Genomic DNA, 26,852 nt, shown 5'->3' with positions numbered 1-26,852 from the left:
AATTAACACATATTTATTTTTCACAAAATTACTGATGTTAACATCAGTAATTTTGATACAAAAACATTTTTATCAACACATTCTTGTTTATTTTTATTTTCATGTTATTAACACTAAAGGGAGAAGAAAAATGTGTGAATCTTTAGCGCCCCCAATTGGTAATATCGCGTAATTACTTCGCTTAAAAAAAAAAAAAGAAAAAAAAAGTTTTTTTTATTTTGGAGGTGACCGGAAGATGTTTTAAATTAAGTATTGACCAATGACAGTACACACAAATATACACGTTCGTCTGCTGTGATGGTGCAAACCCTGTGGTGTACAGCACGTTTCCTTTAACGTGTATTACATTAGCATAGATAGTACTGTGACAGCATTATACACACATTATCTATGCTATATCAACAGTAAATGGAAACAGTTATGTATTATGAATCTATAATGTCGTTATTTTGTATAAGGACGCCCTCTGACGATCACCGCTGGCTCGTCAGCTTACAGGAACAATGACATAATACGACTTCCGGTTAAAAAAAACTTGTTACAAAGTTTTAAACAAAGTTATAGGAGAAGATTTGTCATGTCTACCAAGGCAGATGTGATTAAATGATAAGTTTTTCCCCGCAAATAAAACTGGCTAAACATATATAGTTTTTATTATTAGATTTTTAACTTTTTTTACATATTGTAAACCACGTCTACTGGTACTGAAGCTGGGGAATAAAATCATAAAACTGTGATGGCGCAGTTCTGTCGTAAATATTACAGATGAGGGTTAAAGATAAAAATACCACCATGATTGGAAGAGTTAACCATTTTAATCTGTAAAAGTAATTACACACAAATGTTTGCTGCATAGACATTTAAGGATACGACGAACTATTTTACTTTGAACTGATTGGAAATGCCTTAATAATAAAAAGTTGAGAGAAGAGAGCAAGTTCGTATACGGAGGTGACGCTCAAAGTAGATGTACATGATCCTCCCTGGCGCTTGGTGGCGCTTGTTACTTGTTACTTGTTGGTATTATCGAGTAATTTCAGTCGAGAAAAAGAAGCCACCACGGCTCTGTCTGTCTGATAGCTTTGAGGCGGTGAATGACTTTTTTGTGTGAAGTATATCGTCCAGGTATCATATCAGTATGACTTTTATTGAGCATATTAATTAAACGAATTACGGTTGATTTAAATTAAATGAAACCTAACGCCTGTTAGTTGTCAGTGTTAACGTTTAACGTCGTGCTAGTAGTCATACTAGCCATAGTTTTCGTTGTTAGCCTAGCATTTTTTGTCTTGTGTGTTGTAAACATGTAATTAATAACCTTTATAGTGCTAAGCGGCATTGAACGCATCCTTCTTGCTAGTCTTCTTATGCTTTGATTTACTAGCTGTAGAGATTTAGAGCGATTTAAACTGCTATTTATTACTGGTTTTTAACTTTTCTGTTGTTACTAACCTCATGTTTATTTATTGTTTTGTTTTACACAGGCTACACATATGACACATACATGTCTCCCGCTCTACTTTGATTGTAATTGTGCCTACCAGTAAATATGAATCGTCCAAAGCCTACAACTCTTAGGCGCCCCAGTGCAGCGAAACCATCAGGTCGGACTACTTGTGCAACCAAATCCAATCTTAGCTGTGTGTTCCATGTTGAATAGCACCTAGGCACGAGAAACTAAAATTGTAACATCTGCATTTTTGCAGGCCATCCCCCTACAGGAGATTTTATTGCTCTGGGCTCTAAGAGCCAGGGAGGAGAGCCAAAAGCCCCTGCTGTCCTCCTGAAGGCAACCTCTACAAATTTACCTGCTGACCGCAAGAGAGAGACTTCCTCCACTCTGCCATCCTCATCAGGGCTAGCCAACCTAACTAAGCGGCCCAAACTATCCACCACCCCTCCTGTCAGTGCCCTTGGACGTCTCGCTGATGTTGCTGCAGTGGACAAGAGGGCTATATCGCCCTCAATAAAGGAGCCATCAGTAGTACCTATTGAAGGTAACTTTGAAGCCTGTGCATTTCTGAAGTGTTGTAAAATTTGAGATAGGAATGTCAGAAAATCTTCAGGTGACAACTGACAAGGAAAGTAAAAAAATATGTTTCTCTGTGGCAGTTTCTCCAGCAGTGCTGTTGGACGAGATTGAAGCTGCTGAATCAGAAGGAAATGACGATCGCATTGAGGGATTGCTGTGTGGAGCAGTGAAACAGCTCAAGATGAACAGAGCCAAGCCCGACATCACACTCTACCTTAGCCTCATGTTTCTGGCCAAAATCAAGCCCAATGTTTTTGCAACTGAGGGAATTATTGAGGTAATTATTTTAACACAGTTATTCTTCAGTACATATACACAGATGAATAATGTATATCAGCATTGCAATATTTCGCCAAGTGAACCTCACTGATTTGACAAAATCTTTGTTACTTTCCATGTGTTACACTTGTGTCACTAGGCCTTGTGCAGCCTCCTGCGTAGGGATGCTTCTATCAACTTTAAAGCAAAAGGCAACAGCCTGGTCTCTGTTCTGGCATGCAATCTGCTGATGGCAGCATACGAGGAGGATGAGAACTGGCCAGAGATATTTGTCAAAGTGAGAACACCCACAAAATTCAAACACATTTCTGTCATGCATGAGCTCTTCTTATAATTTGTCCTTCTGACATATACTTTCAGGTTTACATTGAGGACTCTCTGGGTGAAAGAATCTGGGTGGACAGCTCTCACTGTAAGAATTTTGTTGACAACATTCAGACTGCTTTTGGAACAAAAATGCCCCCAAAGAGTATGCTGCTCCAGGCTGATACGGGCCGCTCTGCTGGAGATCTGAGTGCAGGTATAGTACATTCAGGTTTCTGTAAGTCAGGACTACTGATGTCAGAAACAAGTGCTGATTGGTCATGCTGCTTTTGATCTTTAGGTAGCAGCCCTCATCCATCAACCCCAGATGAGGATGACAGCCAGACTGAGTTGCTGATAGCTGAGGAGAAACTCAGCCCTGAGGATGAAGGGCAGGTTATGCCAAGGTATGAAAGCTACCAACATAAATGTGACGGCCATAGCGTACAGTCTGTGTGTTCAGATTTACAGCATATATAGGTAACGCGGTTAAATTTTCACAATTGAACAATGAAAAATGATTGAAACAATGCACTGAGCTCCTTGATCATTTTGTGTTTATTGTTCTTATTCACTGGAAACCTGTAGGTATGACGAACTTGCAGAGAGTGTGGAGGACTATGTGCTTGATGTCCTCAGGGATCAGTTGAACCGCAGGCAGCCGATGGACAATGTGTCCCGAAATCTGTTGCGTCTGCTCACAGCCACATGTGGCTACAAAGAGGCAAGACTCATGGCGGTGCAAAGGCTGGAGATGTGGCTCCAGAACCCAAAGGTGAAACCCTTGATACTGACAGCTGTGTTAAATAAATCCATAGTGTTATATAGTTGTACTAATAATATGTTGCAGGATTTGTGTAAATAAAAGGTGAAATGTGGCCTCTAAAGATACAGCTATTGCAATACATTAAAAGTAGGCGACTAAGCATTAGCTTACGTTTTTCTGTGGTTGCAGTTGACTCGCCCAGCTCAGGACCTCCTGATGTCTTTGTGCATGAACTGCAACACCCACGGAGCAGATGACATGGAGGTTATCTCCAACCTGATCAAGATCCGACTCAAACCCAAAGTTCTTCTTAATCATTACATGCTGTGTGTCAGGTCTGTAAAGTTGTTCTTATTGTCACACATCTATTTTGTCATCACAGTCAGTAATTCGCACTAACCGGAGCTTTGGGTATATCTTTGCAGGGAGCTACTAAATGCACACAGAGACAACCTGGGAACTATGGTGAAGCTCGTCATCTTTAATGAGCTGTCCAATGCCCGGAATCCCAACAACATGCAAGTCCTCCATACAGTGCTGCAGCACAGCCCAGAGCAAGCTCCAAAGGTAAAACTAGATCGTTTGGAAAAATTTCAACAGAAATGAAATTATTTTTTAATAAACTCTGCATTTAATTTTATCTTTGTCTCGGCAGTTCTTGGCAATGGTGTTCCAGGACCTGTTAACCAATAAAGATGATTACCTTCGTGCCTCAAGAGCTTTGCTCAGAGAAATCATCAAACAGACTAAGCATGAGATCAACTTTCAGTCCTTTTGCTTTGGTTTGATGCAGGAGAGAAAAGAGGCCAGCTATGTTGACATGGAGTTTAAAGTCAGTGGATATGAAAATTCAGCAGGCCTACTTTGTTGAAGCTGTTTTGTTCATGCATTTAAACTTGGTTATTTCTCCCATAGGAGCGATTTGTCATCCAGGTGACAGATTTACTCACTGTTTCTATGATGTTGGGCATCACCGCTCAGGTCAAGGAAGCAGGCATTGCATGGGACAAAGGAGAGAAGAAGAGTGCGTTCTGTCTATTTGTCCTTCTGCTGTATTTAAAGTAGCTCGACTTGGCTTGGGTTAAACATGTGTCTGGTTTGTTTCAGATCTTGAGGTCCTGAGGTCCTTTCAGAATCAGATTGCTGCCATCCAGAGAGATGCTGTGTGGTGGCTTCACACTGTTGTTCCTACCATCAGCAAACTTGGTGCAAAAGACTACGTTCACTGGTCAGTATCCGTAGCAGATGTGTCGATTGTCCACGTGGAAATATTTTTGCTGCTTTATAAATCATTTATCTGCTTCATGTCTGCAGCCTTCACAAAGTGCTTTTCACAGAGCAGCCTGAGACATATTACAAGTGGGACAACTGGCCTCCGGAGAGCGACAGAAAGTGAGCAACCCTGAAATAGTTGCACATAATTTGCTTTTTGTTATTTCTTAATTTTTTTTAGCTTCTGTAACTTTATGGACCTTTTCTTTTCATTCCTCAGTTTCTTCCTTCGCCTTTGTTCTGAAGTTCCTCTTTTGGAGGACACTCTGATGCGTATTCTGGTGATCGGGCTGTCACGTGATTTGCCTCTGGGCCCGGCAGACGCAATGGAGCTTGCTGATCACCTGGTTAAGAGAGCTGCCGGAGTTCAGTCAGATGGTTTGTGGAAGATCCATTTTGGTTGTAAATGTTTATGACTGCTGTTAAAGTTATTTATGATAAACTCTAGTCGAATGTTTGTAGATTTGTTAAACACTTGTGCCTCTCTTTAATGAGCTGCCATAAATATTTCAAGGGGCAACTTTTATGTTTTTTACGTCTGCTAAGTAATGTTAGGAACAAAGGAAAGACTATTTTCATTGTTATAGTTTTCTTGGCACGATGCGTGCTGCTGAGTTGTCTGCCTGTTTCTTGTTAAGCAGATCTCGAGGTCCTGAGAGTGGAGAGGATCCAGCTCATTGATGCTGTTCTGAATCTGTGTACATACCACCACCCAGAGAACATTCAACTGCCTGCTGGGTATGTCACTTATCCTTAATGGCTTTTAAGAACACATATAGGTCATACTGTTTACAGACTTAAGTAACAAATGACTACTCTTGTTTAAGGTACCAACCACCAAATTTGGCAATATCCACACTCTATTGGAAGGCATGGCTATTGTTGCTTGTTGTGGCTGCATTTAACCCTCAGAAGATAGGTACAGCAGTCATATTTACATACATCTTCATATAAGATAAATTGTTATAGGTATCTGTTGACAGATATGGTGTCTGATATCTTTTTTTTCTTTTAGGTTTGGCTGCCTGGGATGGATATCCCACCCTAAAAATGCTTATGGAGATGGTTATGACAAAGTAAGTAAAGGTTATCAGTAACAGTTAAATTATTTAAATGTAATAATTCTGATTGGCTAACACTTTTGTCTCTGTGGTTTTATAGTAACTATACATACCCTCCTTGTACCATTGCGGATGAGGACACAAAAACAGAGATGATCAACAGAGAGTTACAGATCTCCCAGAGAGAGAAACAAGAGATTTTAGCCTTTGAGAGCCACTTGGCTGCAGCTTCAACCAAACAGACCATCACGGAGAGCAACAGCTTGCTCTTGTCTCAGCTTACCAGTCTGGACCCACAGTAAGATACCAAGACAGTTATTTGAGAGTGGACACCCATACTAGAATGAAACATTTTTGCTCATATATTAGGACATTTGAAATCCCCTATTTTACTGAAAAAAATTATATAAGCTTAATATCTTTGCATCACAATGTGAATGAAGTCATAACAAATAATCTTAGCTTTTATTTGCTGGTCAGAATCATAGCTGGTGTTTGTGTTTAGGGGACCTCCTCGTAGACCTCCCCCTCAGGTCCAGGAGCAGGTTAAAAGTCTCAACCAGTCTCTGCGTCTCGGTCACCTCCTTTGCCGCAGTCGCAACCCCGACTTTCTTCTCAACATCATCCAGAGACAGGTAATGACCATTTCAATAACTCTCCCAAACTCTGCATCCCCCCCCCATCTCCATAAAATAACCCGTTTTTTTCCCCCTTTTCAGTTTTTTTGTTGTAGTCCCGACAGTTCAGCCACAGTACTGAAAAAGAGCAGTAGTTTATGTTATTAATCAGTGAGTTTTGTCTGTTGCGACTGAAATTTTTTTCAAACTCATCTTCAGTAATTGCCAAACAATGACCAAATTCAAGGCATTACATGGAACATATCGTTTTAAAATGTCCAAAATGACCTGGTCATTGTTGTATTATATTGACTTCAGTACTTATCTAATGTTTCCAAGAACATGTAATATTAGATTATAATTATATTAGATATAAAAGATTAGATTATGCCTCAACAAACATATGATGTGCATATTAGCTATATTAGCTTGGCTTGGGGCTTAGGCTGTACCACCCTGAGTGTGCCCGATTCTCATCTGATCTCAAGAGCTAAGCAGGGTTTGACCTGGTTTGTATTTGAATGGGAAACCACATGAGTGCTGTAAGCTTTAGCATGGTTGAGTTGTTGTTAGTACCATTGCTTCTGGGTTCAAATCCTCTTGCTGTCTTTGGCCTTTCTGAGTAGAGTTTACATATTTATCCCTGTACCTGTGTGGATTCTCCCCAGAAGTGCATGTACTTGTACTTTACTTGGTGTTTCTAAGTTGTTAGTGTGAGTGGTTGTCTCTCTCTTTGTGTAACCCCTGCAAACTGTTCTGGGTGTACCCTACCTCTCACATCCAGACTGATTGGTTGAATGGGACTGACTTGGAAGAAAATATAAATTGTGTTGCTGTTGTAATGTCAGTGTTAAAATGTATATTTTCAATCCCTTACAGGCTTCTTCTCAGTCCATGCCATGGTTGGCTGATTTGGTCCAGTCCAGTGAGGGATCCTTGGATGTGCTCCCAGTGCAATGCCTGTGTGAATTCCTTCTTCACGATGCTGCAGATGACAGCTTGCTCATAGACGATGATGAAGAAGGAGAAAGCAAAGAGCAGAAAGCCAAGAAGAGACAAGTATTTTAATTAGTTTAACATTATTTCTTAATTACACGGCTTCATCCCAAATTCATACCCTCCATACAAAATGTATACATGTGCTTGATAATAGAAATTTGCATCTGGGTACAAAATAAGACTTAATGACTAATCCTATGATTTCTAATCTTTATTCCTGTCAGAGACAACAAAAGCAGAGGCAATTACTTGGGCGCCTCCAGGATCTTTTGTTAGGTCCCAAGGCTGATGAGCAGACAACATGTGAAGTACTGGATTACTTCCTGCGCCGTCTCAGCTCTTCTCAAGTGGCATCAAGAGTCTTAGCCATGAAGGTACCGTCCTGAAAGGATGAAAAATGTTTCATGGTGTTGTGTTGTACGTAAATCATTATTTAAAATATACATTGCATATTTGTGTGCAGGGTTTGTCTTTGGTGCTGACTGAAGGAGGCCTGAAAGATGGGGAGGAGCGAGACCAGCCCATGGAAGAAGACTCTGCAGATGCTGAGCTCTTGCCAGGTTACCAGTGGCTGCTACAGGACCTCCCCAAGCTCCCTTTGTTTGACAGTGTCAGGGGCATGACATCCACTGCCCTGCAGCAGGTCAGTTTTTCTCAACAGTGGACTGGAAATAAGTGTAAAACTTTAATGAAGATTAATAAGAGTTTTGATGTCTGTTAACTTTCTAAAGGCCATTCACATGGAGACAGATCCACAGACGATCAGTGCCTATCTCATCTATCTATCCCAGCATGCACCAGTGGAGGAGCAGGCTTCTCATAATGACCTGGCTTTGGTAATCACAGCGAGTTGCTTGAGTTTCCACATGTCACTTTATTTTAAACCGTTCTTTTTGTCAATGAGCAGCGCTGACATGGGTCTGGTCTCCCTTTTGCTCTCTGCAGGACATTGCCCGGCTCATCGTCGAGCGTTCAACCATCATGAACAACCTCTTTTCCAAACACTCCAGCAGACCTGAGTCTGATGCTGTGCTCTATGCTTTCCTCTCCATCTTCTCTACGTATATTAAGAGGATGAGGAAGACCAAGGAGGGCGAGGATCTTTACAGCTGGGTGAGCACTGGCGATGAATGCTGCTCTCTTGATCTTCTCACTAGCCCACAGCAATTTAAACTTTTCCTCATTTTTAGTCATATAACTACTGTTACAATGTTGGATTCTCTATTAAAGATTTCAAATAATTGTCTAAAAGTAATCCCTGTGATCCAAAAGCTCAGGCTTTAGACTCCACCCTCCTTCTTTAAGGGAGGGTGGTCTTAAAGGGAGATAAAACTGCCCAATGCTGCGTTTAAGATAAATAAGGGTTATTTTAAACCTAGCAAAGCTAGTCTAGTTAAGTGATAAGAAAGTTAACAGAAATTTTTAAAATAGCTCCTCTTTTAAATAAATGTTAAGATTTTAGGCCTTGTAAACTAATAATTTTTCTGTTTTCATTGAACAGTTTTGAGTTAAAGAAAAAAAAATTCTAGTACTGAATAGCCAAGTACAGAAAATATTGAACTTCCACCTGAGAGTCATTCTAAATCGAAGAGTAATTTCTGTTCTTAAACTGGGGACATACACCAGGGAAAGATGCATTTATTTTGTAACTTCATGCTTTATTTTGTGTTTTACAGTCAGAATCTCAAGACCAGGTGTTTCTACGCTGGACTACAGGGGAGACTGCTACAATGCACATTCTTGTAGTCCATGCTATTGTTATCTTGCTAACTCTGGGACCACCCAAAGGTAGCCCTGTTTGCTTTAAAGTACATTGTCAGCACTGCTAAAGGGCTGTAAGAACAAGTTTAGCACTGTGTATCATTACAGGAGAGAGTGATTTCCACATGCTTTTGGACATTTGGTTTCCTGACAAGAAACCTCTACCCACTGCCTTCCTGGTTGACACCTCAGAGGAAGCCCTGCTGCTTCCCGATTGGTTGAAATTGAGGATGATTCGTTCTGAGGTCTCACGACTGGTCGATGCAGGTACAACTTGTCATGTGGATAAAAATCTTTGTTTTTCATCAAATAATTCATTTTTTACTTTTTAATGAATGTGTGTGTACCCTTTTATCAGCTTTACAAGACCTCGAGGCTCAGCAGCTGCTGCTTTTTGTTCAATCTTTTGGGATTCCAGTCTCCAGTATGAGTAAACTTTTGCAGTACTTGGATCAGGCTGTGTCCCATGATCCACAGGCTTTAGAGCAAAACATCATGGACAAGCGTAAGATTTTCTTTTCTTCTGTGTTCTACCTGTTTTTTTGTTTTTGTTTTTTTACTTTTTGGGGGATTTTTTAAAATTGTTTAACATTGATCTTACTGTGTATATCCTCTGTCACAGACTACATGGCCCATTTGGTTGAAGTGCAGCATGAGCGAGGGGCCACTGGGGGGCATACTTTCCATTCTTTACTCAGTTCCTCTCTTCCTCCACACAGAGGTCAGTGTCTTTATCCTGTAAAACATTCAGTGTTGGGAAGGTTACTTTTAAAATGTATTCCATTACAGAATACAGAATACATGCCCCAAAATGTATTCTGTAACCTATTCCGTTACGTTACTCAATGACAGTAACGTATTCTGAATACTTTGGATTACTTAATATATTGTGGCGAGTTCAGACAAGGAGGAGACGGAGGTATCGTTTGGTCTTGCTTCCCGTGAGCTAGCCAGGGAGCACAGCCGTTTATTACATTTGCAGAAGAACACACTGCCACTAGCTAACTGCTCAGCGCGGCATCCACAACACACATAGGGCGCCCTCTGACCCCGAAAGGACACACCGTCGCAGCGAGAGGGCGTCACCCGTCACCATGGCAACATACACAAAACATAACTGTACAAGCAGAACCCCGAACAGCCCTGACCCGCTACAATATTATCATGCTTTTTACAACAACGTGAATGTACTATTGCTGTGTGATTTATTACTATTACTGAAGGTCCGCGACTCCGAACTGTAGTAAAGGGACCTCTGACTAATGCTGGGCTCACACTGTGCGATTTTTGGCCCATTTTGAGACGATTTTTGAGTCGTGCGATCGTTTTGGCGATCGGCCCGATTTTGGCCTTCATCGTGCGTCGTGCATCGTGTAGTATACGTGGGGTAACGAGAAGCGATTGACACCTCACGACCAGCTCCCGATCATCAATCGCTTGGTCGTGAGGGTGTCACCGCAGTTTGCCACACTGCGCACGCGCAAACACAAATGTCAGCGAAAAAGACGGCGTAGCACGGCAGTGCAGCGTGTGATCTGGACACAAGCGATGGAGGCACAACCTGTAGAACCATCCGAGCCCTTTCGATGTGGCCTCACAAAATTATCACGACCACAACAACCGTGAAAATAGTTGGATCGACACTGCTGCTCAATCACAGCTGCCTGACCAATGTTTTTCATTAGCAATTTAGCAAAGTTGATGGTGGTGGTGTGTCTGTGTGAGTGAAAGACGGAGAGGGAGAGCGAGCGACAGAATTTCTGTTATAACCTTCATTTTTATGGACGCACAGTGTGAGCACTCAGGTCGCATCAGAGCATCGGGCTGTATAGTGTGAGACCCTGCATCGTGACCTATGAACTTCTAACCCCTGCGAGTCAATCGTACAGTTTGAGCAGGAGCTGAATCGCGCGACTGAAAAAATCGCACAGTGTAAGCCCAGCATAATACGGCGGGGTCCCTGTCAGCTGGTAGCCGAAAAATAGCTCTACTTTGTTGTGTGGGTCAACTTTTCTTGCGACAGACAGAGAGAGGCGTTGAAAGGCTGCTCCAACGGAACTTATTGTTTCGGAGGAAAACACGAACACGGTGTACAGTCGAGTCTTAATAGCTTACTTACAACTGGGCTCGTCAGGCACTCTTCTTGGCTGCAGTGGTTATTATTATATTTACATGCTTCCAGCTCCCGTTTTTGCTCGATGACAGCTCGTACCTTTCCACTCCCCTTTTTCTCCCTCCTAGCGCTCACAGACACATAACGTATATGGCAGTCCATTCTCCCAGCAGCACGGACTACACTGAACATGATGCTACATTCTTTAGAGCTATGCTTGTAGCATTCTGCCTGTTAGCTTAGCACAACAACAACGAAAAGGCGCTCTCTCACCCAGGAAACACACAGTCGCAGAGAGAGAGAGCGTCGCCCTGTAACCATGGCAACCGTAACGCTGCCGCCTGGAACAACAGAACGTAGCTGTCAAACAAAACCCAAACAGTCCTGACCCGCGACAAAATGAAACAGGAAAGTACCCCAGTGTAATCCATTTATTTCAACAAAGTAACTGTATTCTGAATACCACCTTTTTAAACGGTAACTGTAACGGAATACAGTTACTCATATTTTGTATTCTAAATACGTAACGGCGGTACATGTATTCCGTTACTCCCCAACACTGAAAACATTTAAGTAAACATTAAAATCACTGGATAGATTAAATGTTTATCCACATATTATGCTTTGATTTCTAACAGTACACGGCCCTGGGCTTTAATTTGAAGTAGATTGCAAAGTTACACCTCAGAATTTATTGCATTTTCAACATTATTTAATGTTCTTATTGCACTGTTCCCGGCAGATTCATCTGAAACAAGTAAGGCCAAAGTTACAGTGGAAACTCCTCACAGCTCTGTGAAGATGAGAGCAGCCACTCAGCTTCCTGTAGTCGGGCCTGACGATGATCTCACTGGCATGTTGCTTCAGGTAGGATGTACTGGCCATTTATTTCTCCACTCTTTCTGGCATTATTTAAACTATTAGCTCACTTAGTAGACAAGTTACAATTTCCTTTGGGCTGAATTTTATTATTTATTTGAGTTTTAAATCCAAATAAAAAGTAGTTTATTTCTTTTGAGACTGATGTTGGGTAACTTCTCCTACTTTGTTTTTTCTCTTAATCTTTATAGATTTTCCCCTTGAAAGTGGACCCCCGCTGGCATGGCCCTCCTCCCAGTCAGGTCTCCCTGGCCCTCCAACAGGCCTTAGCTAAAGAGTTAATGCGAGCTAAGCAGGGCCAGATTCAGCAGGGTGGTTTGGCATTTCGACTCCTGCAGGCCATTGCAGCCTTGCTCGCTTCTGCTCATGCAGGGCCAATAGTAATATCAATGCATCGGAGTCACTCTCTGTCCTGCCCTCTTATGCGCCAGCTTCATCTCTATCAGGTGGAACACACATACACAAGCAGAGTCAGTTCATATTTCTATGTATTTTTATAAAGCTTCTAAATACAGTATTCCCATCTTTTGCTTTCTGCATGTTCTTTGCAGCGTCTCGTTTCCCAGGACATTGCTTTCTCATCACTGTTTCTCAAAGTCATTGTTGAGATGTTAATCTGGTTAGACAACCCAACTGTAGAGGCAGGACCACTAAAGACTCTGCTCAGATCTTTTGCTGGACAGAACTCTCACAAGCACAGGCTCAGTGATGGTGAGTATGCCAGTAATTTCTTTGCAGATGCTGCTTTATTCATTTTCTATAAACTGCGAGTAATGTGTTTCTCTGCTTTGCAGTACGTACAGGTTTCCTTCACCTGGCTGAGGCGTTGGCATATCGCAGAGATACTGAAGTTCCACTGAGAGCCATCATAGCAATGCTGAAAACTGGAGAGAAATGTAATGCAGAACCTGAACTTGTTGGCAAAGGTAATAATGAAGTCACTGGATTGTTTAGGAGAGAGATAGATAGATAGATAGATAGATAGATAGATAGATAGATAGATAGATAGAAACAGCAGCTTGAATTAGGAACTATCACTCCCATACTCCCATTTATTGTGTTTAAACAATATAAAGGTGGTCCAAAGCCTATGATAAATACACTACTTATTAATATTTTTCAGTGCTACAAGGGCTGATGGAGGTGAAGTCGCCATATTTGGAGGAGCTACTGTCTCTGCTGATGACTGTTGGTACACAGAATGGGACAGCGGGCTCTGTTGCTATGGTGATTTCTTTGCTCCTTCAGGAAAGCGAGGAGCGAGCTGTGAAAAAGGAAGTGGATTCTAATAAGTGAGCGCTACAATTCTATTTCCCTCACAAGTCATGCAAGAAACATTTATATTTGACAGGACTAGATGGCAAACATGCCTACCTGGGACAAATAACAGAACAGCGCCTGCTGCCTGTGGCCTTATACTTTATTTGGATTTTAACGTTGAATTAGCTTTTCAGCTTTGTGGTGGCTTTTCAGATGCACGTGCTATGGACATCAAAGACATCTGTAATCAGTTCTGCCACTGAGAAGTTGCTTACTGTGTTATATATTTTCTGATAGGAGTACAAGTAGAGGGAGTAATAGCACTATTGGATGCTCTCTGTAAATTGTCAGAAAAGGGATGTAGCTCTAAAAGCTTTGTTGTCATTATTGAGGCTAAAATGATAATTAAAGGTGACAAAGACAGGTTCCATGTAACAACTTCAAAATTGGTTTGTTGTTTCTAATTGACCAGTACAACTTTGTTAACACTAAATATTATTATTGATGTGCCTTAGCTCTCCTGTTAGTAGTTAACAGATGCTGAGTTACATTTGTATAAACTAATCCTTTGGTTTGATCTTTGGCAGTGGCTCAGAGGTGACAAAGTCAGGACTTAGCTCTGGGCTTCTGGTTGATTGGCTGGAGCGTCTTGACCCTGAGGTTACTTCAGTGTGTCCAGACCTTCAACAGAAGCTGCTGTTTGCCCTCAACAAGGTAAGATAAGGCTTGTGTGCAGATAGTGTTCTTGGCTTATCACACCAGAGAAGGTGTTTGCTTGGCATTAGCGATGCATCCTTTCTTACTGTTTATCTGTTTCAGGCACGAGGGACCCCAGCTTACAGACCTTATCTTTTGGCCTTGCTTACACATCAGTCAAACTGGTCCACTCTGCTGCAGTGTATCAGTGCTCTTCTCAGCAAGCGCAGAGACTACAAGTATGTAGTTTTATCACAACCTTTGTCTGCCACAGTCTTGAGGTTTTATTGAGGATTATCCTATGTGTAGAGAATTCAAAATTTCACTTTGCTGCTTTTATTAGACTGGACCCATCCTCTGCTCTGGATTTCTTGTGGGCGTGCAGCCACATTCCTCGTATCTGGCAAGGACGTGACCAGAAGATCCCTCAAGTAGGATCAAAAGCTTTCATAGTTACCACCTTTTTTTTCTTATTTCTTTTCTGCTGATGTTGGTGACTGGTGCTCTCCTTTTGGTCTTTTTAGAAGAAAACCGAAAAGTTTGTTCTCCGGCTCAGTTCAGAGGAGCTCATTAGCCTGATGGACCTGATATTGTCAGAATCAGAGCTTAACAGCCACGACACACTCCAGGATGACAAAAACAGTGTGGACCAGGCCCCCTGCTCCCTCATCCAATCCAGACTGCCCCTCCTTCACTCGTACTGTAATGGAAATTTAGAAGACATCAAGAAAGTATCAGAGTACCTCATCAACTGCTCAAAAAAATGGGAGGACAGGTAAGGTTTATATTATTTAAAAATTTGCTGTATTTATCGGCAACGCCTCCTCTGTTTCTTCATCTTTTTGGGGTTTTTTTTTTCAGATTGATTTTTTCTTTATCCATTCTTAGTTGGTAACACATATGTTTATTGCATTTAGTTGTGGATATTTTACCATAGTAGTCAATTAATCTTATTGTGACACATTGTATTGATCACACTAATTGGCCCCAATACTGAAAGTCATTTTTTCCTTCTTATGCTGTGCTGATAAACTTGGGGTAAATCGCACCAGATTTTCCTTCTCAGTGCAGATGAACTTTTCAGACTTCCTCTGTCAGCCACAATGCTGTGGACCAGGGAAAACTTGATAATTAGGTCTATTGGTGTGAAATTAAAACCAGCAGAAGTCGTCTGTACTGTGATCTCTTTAAAAGCTCAGTGTATTATAATGAAGGCAAGAGGATTAAGGCTGAAGCTCTAAACTTGCCTGTGTTGTGAATTCCTGCACTGACTTAGCTGTCAGAGATCAGGGTGCAACTCTTTGTGGAGGCAAACCCTCCTTTCATGAATATGTCTCTGGTTATTAAACCACTTTAATGAGGAAACTTTGGCCAAGGTCAAGGAAAATTAGCTTCAGAATTACAGTAATTTAAGTGCAGTTAAGCTGTTTGGTGAAATGGTTGCTAGTGAAAATATGGCGGGATAAAAACATGTTGAAAGTAGAGGGTTTCGGCCTTGTGTCGAGTAAATACTTGATTGTATGTTAAGCATTCTTCTTGCGAGAGCTTGCTGACAGATAAGCTGGTGTTTATTCCAATTACACAGAAACTATTGAACAGTGAGCCGATGTTTTACTCTTGGTCAAGGTCACTCTGATTTGCTTAATGCATAGCTGTAATAAACTGCTCATTTAGTAGAAGTGCATCATTTGAGCCTGACAAGAGCCTTAGCAAGTAAGAGGATTTTATAAAACTGCATTGACTCGAAGGTGAATACCTCTGAATTGCATCAAGCTATTCATGTCAATAGCTTGTGTTAATATATGTTAATTGTTGTTGCCTACAGACATAAATAATAGGGAACTACTATATCGTGTTCCTTAAACTGGTGTCACGTCAGCTCGGTGTATAATCACTTGCAAAAAGATTAGTTTGGGTGAATTTGATAAAAGTTACATTATAAAGTCAGTGGGACTCTTGCTCGCTTGAGCAGAAAAGCTGTGACAAGTGTTCTGTGACTGCACAAAAAGTAAGCGTCCATTTACTGTCAAATAAAAAGGTCCAAGTGACACAACTCCATAACATGAGGGATTAAACTCTTGATTATTTTCTCGCTAAGTTTGGAGCTTTAGGATGGACAACTGAACTGTTCTAAGCCAATAATGCATTAATGGTGTCTTCCCCCCGCCTCCCAAAGAAACTTTTCATGGTGGAACCATAACATATAGCATACTTAGTGTTTTGTTTATTTTGGCTTTCAGTGCAATGAGTAAGAGGTGCCAGAACCTGCTGCTACAGATCTATCTGCACTTCCCTGAGGTCATCCAGCACGTTGCCCTGCCTGAAAGCACGTTCAGCAGCGGCGGGGCAGCAGATGGCAGCAGCTGCAAGGTAAAGATGTCTTCCCTCTGTTATAGAACTTCTTGCCTAATCTTGTGTAGGCTCCTCGTGTATTTTTTTGTATCCAACGACGTAAAGGTGGACTATAAGTATAAACAACATCAACATGCCAGGATCCAATAATGATCCAGCTTTGCAACAAGATGTTACTGTAGACTGAATGGTATAGTTCTTACTAAATACAAGTAATTGAGTGATTTGATTGTGTCTTTAAATGTAATTATTCTTATTTCCCTTTATTCAGTGCTACAATTAGTTATAGCAATATCATGATGTTGTGTATTAGAAACGGGTCACACATCGTAACTTGCAGCTTTGCTTAATGGTTAAACCGTCTCTGATGTCCCCACTAAAAGTTCTCATAATGCTGAATTGTGTTTTTGTAAAATATTTTGTCTCTGTCTACCTAATAAATAATGTTTTCTGAATTCTTAAAATCACAATTTCACTACTACATACCACTTACTGCCAAATGTTATGTTTCTCAGCTTGATGTCCTGGTGCATCGCCTGGTCACACTGCTTGCTGATATAGGAGACTCAAAGTCTGCCGAGAGCCGCGTGTCTGATGCCAACCTCGCTTGCAGGAAGTTGGCTGTATCGCACCCTGTACTGTTACTCAGGTGAAAAAGAAAGACTAAACTATGATGCCGTTTTTTGTTGCATGAGCTTGTAAATTATCCACCACTATAGATGTGTGTGTTGTGTTTAAGCTGATTACTGATGCGCTTTTGTTTCTTTTGACCTTCCAGACACCTGCCCATGATTGCAGGCCTCCTACACGGTCGCATGCACCTAAACATGCAGGAGTTTCGCCAGCAAAACCACATGACATTCTTCAGCAATGTACTCGCTATTCTGGAGCTTCTGCAGCCACTTGTTTTCCACAGTGATCACCAGAGGGCGCTTCAAGACTGCCTTCTGTCTTTTATGAAGGTCCTTCAGGTGGGTAGCTCCACGTTTCCAAATCTTCTTTAGGGGATTTAGTATCGGGATCCTACCAAAAGGAGCTACAAATAAGATTTTAATAGTGTCTTTTTTATGTTTGTGCCTCTCTCTTGCCTTGTAGAATTTCCAGAGGACACGTTCGCCGTTGGTCTTCATTAACAAGTTTCTTCAGTTTACACAGAAGTACATTACACACGACGGAGCAGCAGCCATTCCTTATCTACAGAAGCACTCTGACATCTTACAGTAAGTGGCAGCAGTAACTTTAGAAAGCATTCCTGATGGGTAAACACCTTAAAAAAAAGTCTGCAGAAAGACTTGGCAAATTTTTCTGTTCTCGTTTCAGGAGTTTGTGTGCAGAAAATCCAGATTTGGTCCAGCTGAAATCTCTCCTAGCTGGACTCACTTTGCCTGTAAAAAGCTCTTCTGCAGAGGTATCTACAGAAGAGAGAGATGGTAAGAGTTGCTGTTGTCCACATTTGATCCTCATGTGTAATTACACTAAAGCTACAAGTGATCACCTTGTGCCTGCTGGCATACTGTATATCTGAATACATTGCTACGTTTTCAGTGATACACTTTGAGAGCATCTTTTGTAATTTCTCTATGCAAACTGTGGTTTCCACAAAAGCGTGAATTCTTTAATCTCATTTTTTTTCTCTTTACCAGACGACTTGGCTGCAGGTTCTCTGCCCTTAGTCAACATATCGGCCTCATTTTTACTGAGCGCTGCAGACATGACAATGTACTTGAAAAAGATGTCAAAGGGAGAGGCAGTCGAGGGTAACTTCTCTCCTCTATGTCCTACAACATACTGAGTAATGTAGTGTTTTAATACCTATAGTGAGTAATACACTCATTTTTTTCTCTCCCCCTTAACTGCTATAGATGTGTTGGAGGTGTTGACAGAGGTGGATGAGAAGTCAAGGAGGAGCCCAGAGATCATACAGTACTTCATTGTGAGTCACAGAAAATGGACACAAAAAAGGTCAAGTGCAGTGTCTCAGTGTGAAACACGTCAATCACCACCTTGTGTTTCTGTTGGTAGAATGATCTGCAGAGGCTCATGACTTCGCCTGAGGAGTTGTGTCGGAACATGGCCTTCAGTCTCGCCCTACGCTGCATTCAGAATAATCCATGGTAGGTTCAAAGCATTTCAGGACAAACCACTCAAAGGAAAACATGCTGATAGCAAAAGAAAATGTGTGGCAATAACTGAGAGGAGGAAAAAGGCCAATAGTCATGAAAAAATATGTTGATCTCTATCTGTCATTGTTCTTTAGTTCATATATTTATATAATTTCTGATTGCTTACATAAGAGTGTGTGTTTCTTGTGTTGTAGCCTGGCAACAGACTTCCTGCCAACTTTCATGTATTGCATGGGTAGTGGCAACTTTGACGTGGTGCAGACTGCTTTAAGGAATCTTCCGGAATATGTGCTTCTCTGTCAAGGTAAGAAGACACTTCTGTGAGTCCTGCGCTGGTATTCTGGTCAAACGAACCACATATTAAACATTTTGTAAATTGTGTATTTTTAAATATTTTAAGTGATTTAACCTCCTAGGACTTGGCGTCCACATATGTGGACATCGCATTTTGGGTTATTTAGACCAAAATACTCAATTTTACTCCACAAGGGCCTGATAACCATTTACGAGGACATCATACTGCTACTGTTCTATCAAAATTTTAAACGAATATCCTCATATGTGGCTCTTATTTTTTATAAAAACAAAAATAAGGTAAAAAAAAAAAAAAATCAGGTAATTCTTTGTTTTTACATTCATCGGGCCCCAATATGCCCAAATATCAAAGAGAAATTAAAAATGCATGCCGTGGAAGAGTTTGGGTCTTTGTCGCACATTTGTAGCTGAATGATGCCGTGTTCTCTTTTCCCCCCTCCCTCTCCAGAACATGCAGACATCTTGCTCTACAAGGCGTTTTTGGTGGGTATCTACGGACAAATCGACACCAGTTCAATGATCTCAGAGTCCATGAAAGTCCTTCACATGGAAGCAACAACCTAACGATAAAGTGTTTGACTCCACGTCTGACTAAAAATGCTGTCAGTCATTCTTTGCGTTCCACACCTTGATATTATGTTTTTTCAATCCCTTAAGTTCAGTTCAGTAATTTCAGGATAATTTATTAACTTCAAGAAATGCATAAAAAATCCCATTGAATAAAATGAAAATAATATAATTAAAATGGTAAAATCAGCGTAATTGTAATAATGGAACAGGTATTACTGTGCTACATTTGAATAGATATGGATTATTTAACTTGGTTCGATTACTTCAACAATAAAGTTAAATGGAACATCAAAAGGTCATATTATTATATAGGAATATTAGTTGGAGACAGCAGAGCGGATAACGTTGAAGAAATTCTCAACAGAAGATAATGAAAAATAAATATAATATAGGAATTCATATTTCATAATTTGGGGTGTAATTTGGAGAGAAACTTTTGCATTTCTGAAGTTATTAAATTATTTACAGATGCACTATTTCAACGCTTCATGAAAAAAAAAAAAAGGGGTTTTTTGGCTTCACACTTTTAATAGTTTTGAAAATGAAGTCCTTCTTTGAATTTTTGAATTTCCAGAATTTGAAATTAAGAGTTTAACTTATTTTCTTGACTGTATTAGTTGGTTTCAAGAAGAGCTTTCATTTATTAACTAGTTATTAAAATGTTCGAAGAGCTTGTGAATCATTAAAACTAAGAAACGAAAAAGTGTAACTGTTTAAACAGTGCTGTGAATTCCTTTCAAACCTGCGCACCATTTGGAAGCAACCTTATTGTGAACTTAATAAAATAACTTTTGGAAAATGCCACTTTTTTATTTTTCATTCAACTCAACCTGACAGGATGTGAGGAGTGTAATATTTCAGTAGTTTGGAAGCTCAGTGGAGACACTTTGATGGAACTTAATATGGAAAGCAGTTTAAAGTTCAAAATGTAGCAACAGAAATTTCACAAGAACCCATTATTAGCTTTCAAAATAATATTTTAGCACCTCAAAAAAAAGATTGAACTGAGGAAAAATTCATGCTGTAAGGATTCATTTCATTCCAATATTTCTTGGATCCTGATAAAACTGGAAACAGCTGTCACATGTACGCTTGCTCTTCACTGGGGTGTAACAGACAAATTAAAGGCGTGATGCACATGCTGTGATGGAAACCATTTTGCCATGAAAGTGTGAGTTGTTTTGCCCAGTGCCAGTGACTTCATCTGGAAACCTCTTGATGGAGTCAAAGGGATAAGTTAAACAATGTGCAGGCATGCCGGTAAACTAGCAAAGTGGACGTCCACATTTATGGTAAATTAACCATGGTGGTAATTGTTCAATCACACAGACCAAAGGCTTCTTTGAAGATGTGATGTGGGTAGGCCGTTTTACAACGTAGAGTGCTCCTGGTGTTTTGTTACATAGGAGGACGTGGAGATGCAGTCGCAGCACGGTTGAGGATCATCAGTGATGGTAAGACATGCCCACACTGGTGGGTCAGTGGAATCTGTCATTCAGAAATGTTCAGTCACCCATTGAGATATATGGGCCTGGCAGCTGGAAGCAGGTTTTCTTCAGATCAAAATAATGTGTTTTTTCTTATAAAAAAAAACCAACAATAACAAAACTGTTGGACAAAGTGCTATAAAAACATATTGGGGGACTGTCACAGGGTGACTTGTGACAATGATGTTCATAATTCAAATTTTAAACGTTTTGAAAATATATATCGTGCACCATACTTGCTGTGTGATATGTTAATTGCACCTGTAAGGTGTCCTGTAACTCGCCAAAAATTCTGTTTATGGTTATCAGTCAACAGACTACACAAGTCCAAGCAGCTTGGGCTCTTGGTCCGGCGCCAGCATCCCATTGGCTGGACAGCAGTGAGGCGGAACAGAGATGAGTGACAGCGAACGAGGAAGTGGTGGGAGGGAGAGCGGGGGGCCAAGCCTATTGCTGAATAGCCTGATGGACCACTGACAAGTTAACAACCTCTGTCTTTATTCATCATACCAATCCAGATCCACTCAAAGGCAGCTGCAGAGAGCTAAATGTTTGCGTGATCACAGTTAACATTTTGCTTCATGGTAAAATAAAGAATCCTTTCAAAAAACCAAATCTACTGCAGAAAGTAATTATGCACTAAATGTATTTTGGCACCGACTTTAACTGCTGATTTAAGGGTAAAGAGTTCAGAATAAAAGTAAATGTTATTCTTATTTAATGCCGTGAACGTCAACTTGTTGGTGCTCCTTATCACATTTCAGATTTCTCCCTGGTTATTTGCAGCTCCAACACCGAGGCTTCTCATATGGTCTCCAGCCCCCAAAACACACACTCTTGTGTTAAGGCCGTGACCTTGGTGGGGGTGGGGGTGGACTAATCTACCAAACGGTTTAAGTTGTGGTTAAAACATTTCAGCTCCATCTCAACCTGCGGTACACTTTTCTTTTTTTAACAGCAGTCACTTGTGCATAACGAGTGCTTGGAGTTTTCATTTTTACAGAACATTTTGCTGTAATTGTTTGGTACTATACAATTTGAATGCTATAATTGGTTTGCTCAATGTAAGATCACTTTAATTTGAATACACCGTCTTAATATTTCTTCCAGCACCAACCATGCAAGTGTTGGAAAAATCACCGATTTTCCCCGTCCATGTCAAAGTGGACAGTAAATGAGCGGCAAGCAGGAATGCCGACCACTGGAGGCCTTTTGGTCTTTCTCTCAGCTGCAGGAGGGGCCCTGATGTGCCACTACCTGCCCATGCACATCTGTCTGCTCTCCGTCTTCCTCTCAATGGCACCCTCGTCTTAGATCATCTCCTTTTACTCCACGCTTGAGTTGCACTTGGCTTGCATGGAAAAAATGTGGACCGTCTCTCGCCTCTCTTCTCCCTGGCACTTTGATGTCTCAAGTGTGATTGCTTTTGGATTGTGGCCGCTTTCCCTTGAAGGTTTTGACATGAAAAGCAGGCTGGGCTCTCAGGTTTATCCCATGGCCAGTGATCCAGGACTAAAACAATCAACCAGTTCGCTGTGGGATACTGTTACCAGCGAGAGTGAGGCACCAACCATGGGGGCTTCCTCAGTCATCATACTTTTTCTCCCCTCTAAACTAAAATGTTTTAGGTGTGTTGATTGAATTATACAAATCCAAGCTCCCATTAATAGATTTTAGACTTAAGTTTGTGCTGACAGTTGACACTAAAATATATAGAAGCTAGAGAATACATTACAATACATTCCCAATGTGTTTGCAGAGGTGGACAACTGAAATGATCCAACATTTTTAATGAATTAAAAAGAAATGAGGCTAGTAATTGCAGTTAAAATTGACCCAATCAGATAAGTATGATAATGTGACACGTCATTAACAGCAGAGGCATAAGTGACAACCCTTAAGCTTCACTTATACTTTCATTAAATATTGAATCTGTGCTCATTGCTGTTCCAGCCTGCAAATTACACCAGATAGATAAATTCCCATGACAGTGGAGCTGACAATAATCATCCATCTTCGCATGACATTTGGCAGAACTCTTGTTTTATGAGCTAAAGTGCCACTGGAGTGGATCAGAAAAAATAATAATGCACAGTGTTCACGATCTCTATTAGAGCAGATGGTATCTTATGACAACGAGGGCAGAGCGTGACAGTTAATCCACTTCAGCCATGTCTGTCAAGGAAAAAAGTGGGTAAATAGCCTGAGTGATTTAATTTAAATTTCAGCTTAGTGAAAGTGTTTTTTTTGTGCAACAAATTTAAAGATATAAAAAGTTTCATCAGTAAAAAAGTCTTGTTAATAGCTTTAAATAGAGTTATCATGTCTTCAGTAGGTTATTTTATACATAGGTTTGTTTGGAGGTATTGAGATTATTATTTTCCCCCACTAATATTTATATACTTGAAAACTGAACCTACAGATAATTATCAGCTCCTGTGTCACGCAGCTCTTGTAATGTTGTTTTTGGCTGCGGCCAGAAGCTGTTTTAGGTTACAAAGTTAAAGAAAAAACAAATTGCAGACAGACTCACTCTGCAACTTCCTGATGTGCTTGCTATAGACACTTTAAGTATTTTCTTGGAGGAGTTGTAGGCGACCAAAACTGACTAATTCAAGAGCATTAATTATAGACAAAGATTTATCAGGAATCTGGATATTCAATTCAGACTTCCCTTATGCTTATTTTTAACTGGATCTACTGAAAAGCAGCTGTTTGATAAAATGTTTGCCATCTCAACCCGAAAGTGATAAAGTCATGGTAAAAAGGAGATGCACCTTCTGCCAGTTCTAAGGGTTTACATATCAGGACATAATGAAAGGTTATCTAGTTCTTAACAGGTCTTAAAATTAGATAAGTACAACTCCAGGTGAACAACAAAACAAGTCTTATTACAATGTGTCATTATGTATTTGGCAAACATTAGGTCAAACTGCAGAAGACGTATCTGAAAACTGGTTCCATTGGAAGGTAAGTAGCAGCCAGGTGCTGATAATCAATTGCAAGAGATTAATTGACCATTAGCAAGTGTGAGCACTTCTATAAAAGCAGGATTTTGCAGATATGGAACATTTAGGTGTATGTTAACACAATGCTAAGGGGGTGGTATATTAGCAATGATCTTAAAGAAGCACTTTAAGCAAATCAGCACAAACACCTCAATCCAGCTGTCAAGCACAGTGGTGGAGGGGTCATGAACACAACTCCTCTGTATACTAAAGTATTCTAGAGTGAAATTTGAGGCTGTCTGTCCAATAGATGACTTTTGTACCAAATTGGGTGGATTGAACTGCTTTGGTGGGAACTTAAAAGAGCTGTGAGTGCCCACGTATCTTTATGAACTCAAGCATCGCTGTAAATGAGAGTTGACAATGATGCAAGAGACCGATTCGGTCATACACGAAATAATTACTTAACGTTGTTGCTGCCAGAAGTGCTTTTGTAAACTGTTGACTCATGAGTTGTACTGTAGTTTTCACACACTGCTTCTGTATTTTGACTTTGTTAAATAGTGACATGGCATAATATGTCAAGCGTTGTTCGTCTGGGATTGTATTTACCTAATTTAAGACCTAGTAAGGTTTACATAATTTTATATTATGTCCTGATATGTGAAACTTTGAAGAGACAGCCGGTGGACTTTGTTTGTACCATGACTGTATATCCATGTTGTGTTCATAATTTATATACACTGCTGCCAGATGGCTATATAACAGTCACACTGGCTTTCAGGTGTAAACAAATTTCAAATCTGAATAATGATTTTTGTCTAATAGTACTTTTCTGCTTCTTTATTTCAGATAGAGTTGATGATTGGTTTTAAATTCAAGTGTGACTGAAGTGGAAGAAACAAAACACTTTACTTCACTTTGAGACCGAAAAACTGATTTTACTTTTTTTTTTTTTTTTACTTTCACAATGAATAATTTCAAGCTCAAACATGCCAATTTCAAGCTAAAGACACGTGAAGAGCATCCCACTGGTGACTTACTAAAATCTCAGATAATGTGTAGTCCGTCCCTTCACTTGAAGGTCTGCTAATAATACAATGATTGCCACTTTAGCTGTGGATCTCCAGTGTTGTCATTCAAGAAGCTGGAACTCCAATACAGGCTGGCATTAGCCATTACTATTGTTGTCTTAATGCCTCCTTCAATTATCCACTATCAGGCTTTTTGAGCAACTACTGTCAGAACCTCCCCCGCTGGTTTTTCACCAATCTTGTCCCTGATTATCTGGATCAATGGGCATTAAAGGACCCCGGCACAGACAAACAGAAGTAGTTTGAGGGTGGGAAAAGGGGTCTACTTTCAGACAATCCAGAAATCCCTGTAACTATCTGTGTGCCAGGGACAAACAGAATGGCTATTCAGTCGTCAGTCCCGCCACACACAGTGTTTATTTAGCCACAGCTCAAACCAGACACTTCTAATCTATTTTCCTTTTCCCTGCAAACGCAAGAAATTATTTCTCTCAATCGCCGTCTGTCCTTTCCCATCCCTACATGCATACGCTTCCACATGAGTAGAAAGTAGTGCTAAGACCTGTTAATTGTTGAGTTGGCTCACTTAAAACGATAGATCATTCATACTGATTAATAGTGCAGTTAGAAGTGCTGTTTTCTTGGGTTGGGGTGATTTGATTGCTAAAGAGATGCTAAAATGCTTTATTAGCTGACATTTCCTTGTTGTTAGGTTTTTGTTATGGAATCATAATGTAGGGAAAACGAGCAATTTTTATCTGCAATTCAAGACAAGACACTCCACCTAAATACTGGCTTTCAGGTACAACTCAGGCTGTAAAGACATCCGAATTGCTCAACCCCTAATCCTGCCTCCTAATTTAGTGTTTGAACAGGTGCAGATGAAAGGGCCACACAGGTGATGGATTTGCAGTCCTCACAGCACGTATAGGAATGACCATCCTGTGACTCACCTTAGCTCTGACCAGCTGCCTCTTGCAGAGATCCCAGGCTGATCAAAGCCACCTCAGCCCGCCAGCTCTGTGGTGACAACACTGACAGCGGAGTGTTTTCACCACCGTTTGAGCTGACGAGCAGTTAGAAAGAGATGTTGTTAGGTGATGTGTAACTTTGGATTAATTGACACACCTGGGTTTAATTCTCACAGACAGTGCTGGAGATCATCTCATCAGAGAGCCATCACCACTAAGCTACAGCTGTCTTGCTTTAAAAAAAAAAAGTGTTAATAATCTTCGTGCCTTGGCTGTTAATGTGTTGATGTGTTAGCTTTGATCTGAGATGGAAGAATCCCATCAGGGCTTGACTACTGACTACATACTTTACAGCTGTGGAAGTAAGATTATCATTACCAAACACATGATATGATAAAACTATTTTGCTGTAACTACAGAACATTTTTAGATTTTATGTCTCTCTAGTTCGCTTCTAACGTGGGTTTTTATAGGGGATAAGTGACAGAATACAAATACACAAAAATAGAAAATTGCCTTTTTAAAGATTTGCTATCAAGGACATATCCTTCTGATGCAATGTTTTTTAAAAGATATATTTGACAATTTGGTTCCTCTTTAAAACTTGTATTTTATCAGATGTGAGAAAAGTGGCATTTTTGATTCTGGTTTAGTGAACAAGTGACAGTGTTGTTATTATGAGGGAAACCTACCCTTGCATGTAGATACCCTTTGTTATGGACGCTTGGTTACTTCCTTAAGCAAGTAACCCTAACACAGTGAGTTAGCAGTTAGAGTACTTATGATTGCCATTTAAAGTGTGCTAGAATTTCAAACATCCACAGGAGACCATTCATTTAAAGAAGTGTTATAAAATGTATTCCAATTCATGCAGCTGTTGATGATGTGCTTTTAAAAGTTGTAAACCTTCAAGTTTATCATCTTAAATGTTAACTAACCTATATAGATAACATGCTAAAATGTACCTATGTACCATTTTTTTCAAACACTGGCTCTGTATGATATCAGCGAGAG

The 26,852-nt window shown here is 40.4% G+C and overlaps 1 protein-coding gene across 3 annotated transcripts; it reads left to right on the top strand.

Moving 5' to 3' along the window:
* The first annotated feature begins 977 nt into the window (after positions 1 to 977).
* ints1 (integrator complex subunit 1) lies at positions 978 to 20,202 on the top strand. 3 transcript variants are annotated; one of them, XM_085454646.1, is made up of 48 exons: positions 978 to 1,125; positions 1,485 to 1,604; positions 1,722 to 1,997; positions 2,113 to 2,309; positions 2,451 to 2,588; positions 2,672 to 2,831; positions 2,916 to 3,021; positions 3,203 to 3,389; positions 3,570 to 3,715; positions 3,806 to 3,947; positions 4,036 to 4,212; positions 4,296 to 4,404; positions 4,488 to 4,608; positions 4,695 to 4,772; positions 4,873 to 5,030; positions 5,291 to 5,390; positions 5,480 to 5,571; positions 5,668 to 5,728; positions 5,814 to 6,011; positions 6,219 to 6,348; positions 7,210 to 7,389; positions 7,554 to 7,703; positions 7,793 to 7,972; positions 8,061 to 8,165; positions 8,275 to 8,442; positions 9,006 to 9,117; positions 9,199 to 9,357; positions 9,449 to 9,595; positions 9,713 to 9,811; positions 11,946 to 12,070; positions 12,274 to 12,528; positions 12,634 to 12,793; positions 12,877 to 13,008; positions 13,206 to 13,374; positions 13,930 to 14,056; positions 14,162 to 14,277; positions 14,382 to 14,469; positions 14,563 to 14,813; positions 16,279 to 16,408; positions 16,906 to 17,039; positions 17,169 to 17,361; positions 17,486 to 17,610; positions 17,711 to 17,820; positions 18,034 to 18,147; positions 18,253 to 18,323; positions 18,413 to 18,504; positions 18,708 to 18,817; positions 19,277 to 20,202. In XM_085454646.1, exons 2-48 carry the CDS (start codon positions 1,550 to 1,552, stop codon positions 19,390 to 19,392), a joined length of 6,549 nt encoding a protein of 2,182 aa, XP_085310772.1. In that variant the 5' UTR covers positions 978 to 1,125; positions 1,485 to 1,549; the 3' UTR covers positions 19,393 to 20,202. The 3 variants fall into 3 exon arrangements, with proteins under 3 accessions (XP_085310772.1, XP_085310771.1, XP_085310770.1); XM_085454645.1 differs by having other exon boundaries at positions 1,707 to 1,997; positions 5,294 to 5,390; XM_085454644.1 differs by having other exon boundaries at positions 1,707 to 1,997.
* The last annotated feature ends 6,650 nt before the right edge of the window (positions 20,203 to 26,852 follow it).

This window comes from Copadichromis virginalis, linkage group LG4 (assembly GCF_057382275.1).
Source record: "Copadichromis virginalis isolate Kocher_CV1m ecotype Utaka linkage group LG4, C_Virginalis_male_GT1.1, whole genome shotgun sequence".
Classification (NCBI taxonomy): domain Eukaryota; kingdom Metazoa; phylum Chordata; class Actinopteri; order Cichliformes; family Cichlidae; genus Copadichromis; species Copadichromis virginalis.
This window is presented reverse-complemented; position numbering and strand designations above follow the sequence as displayed.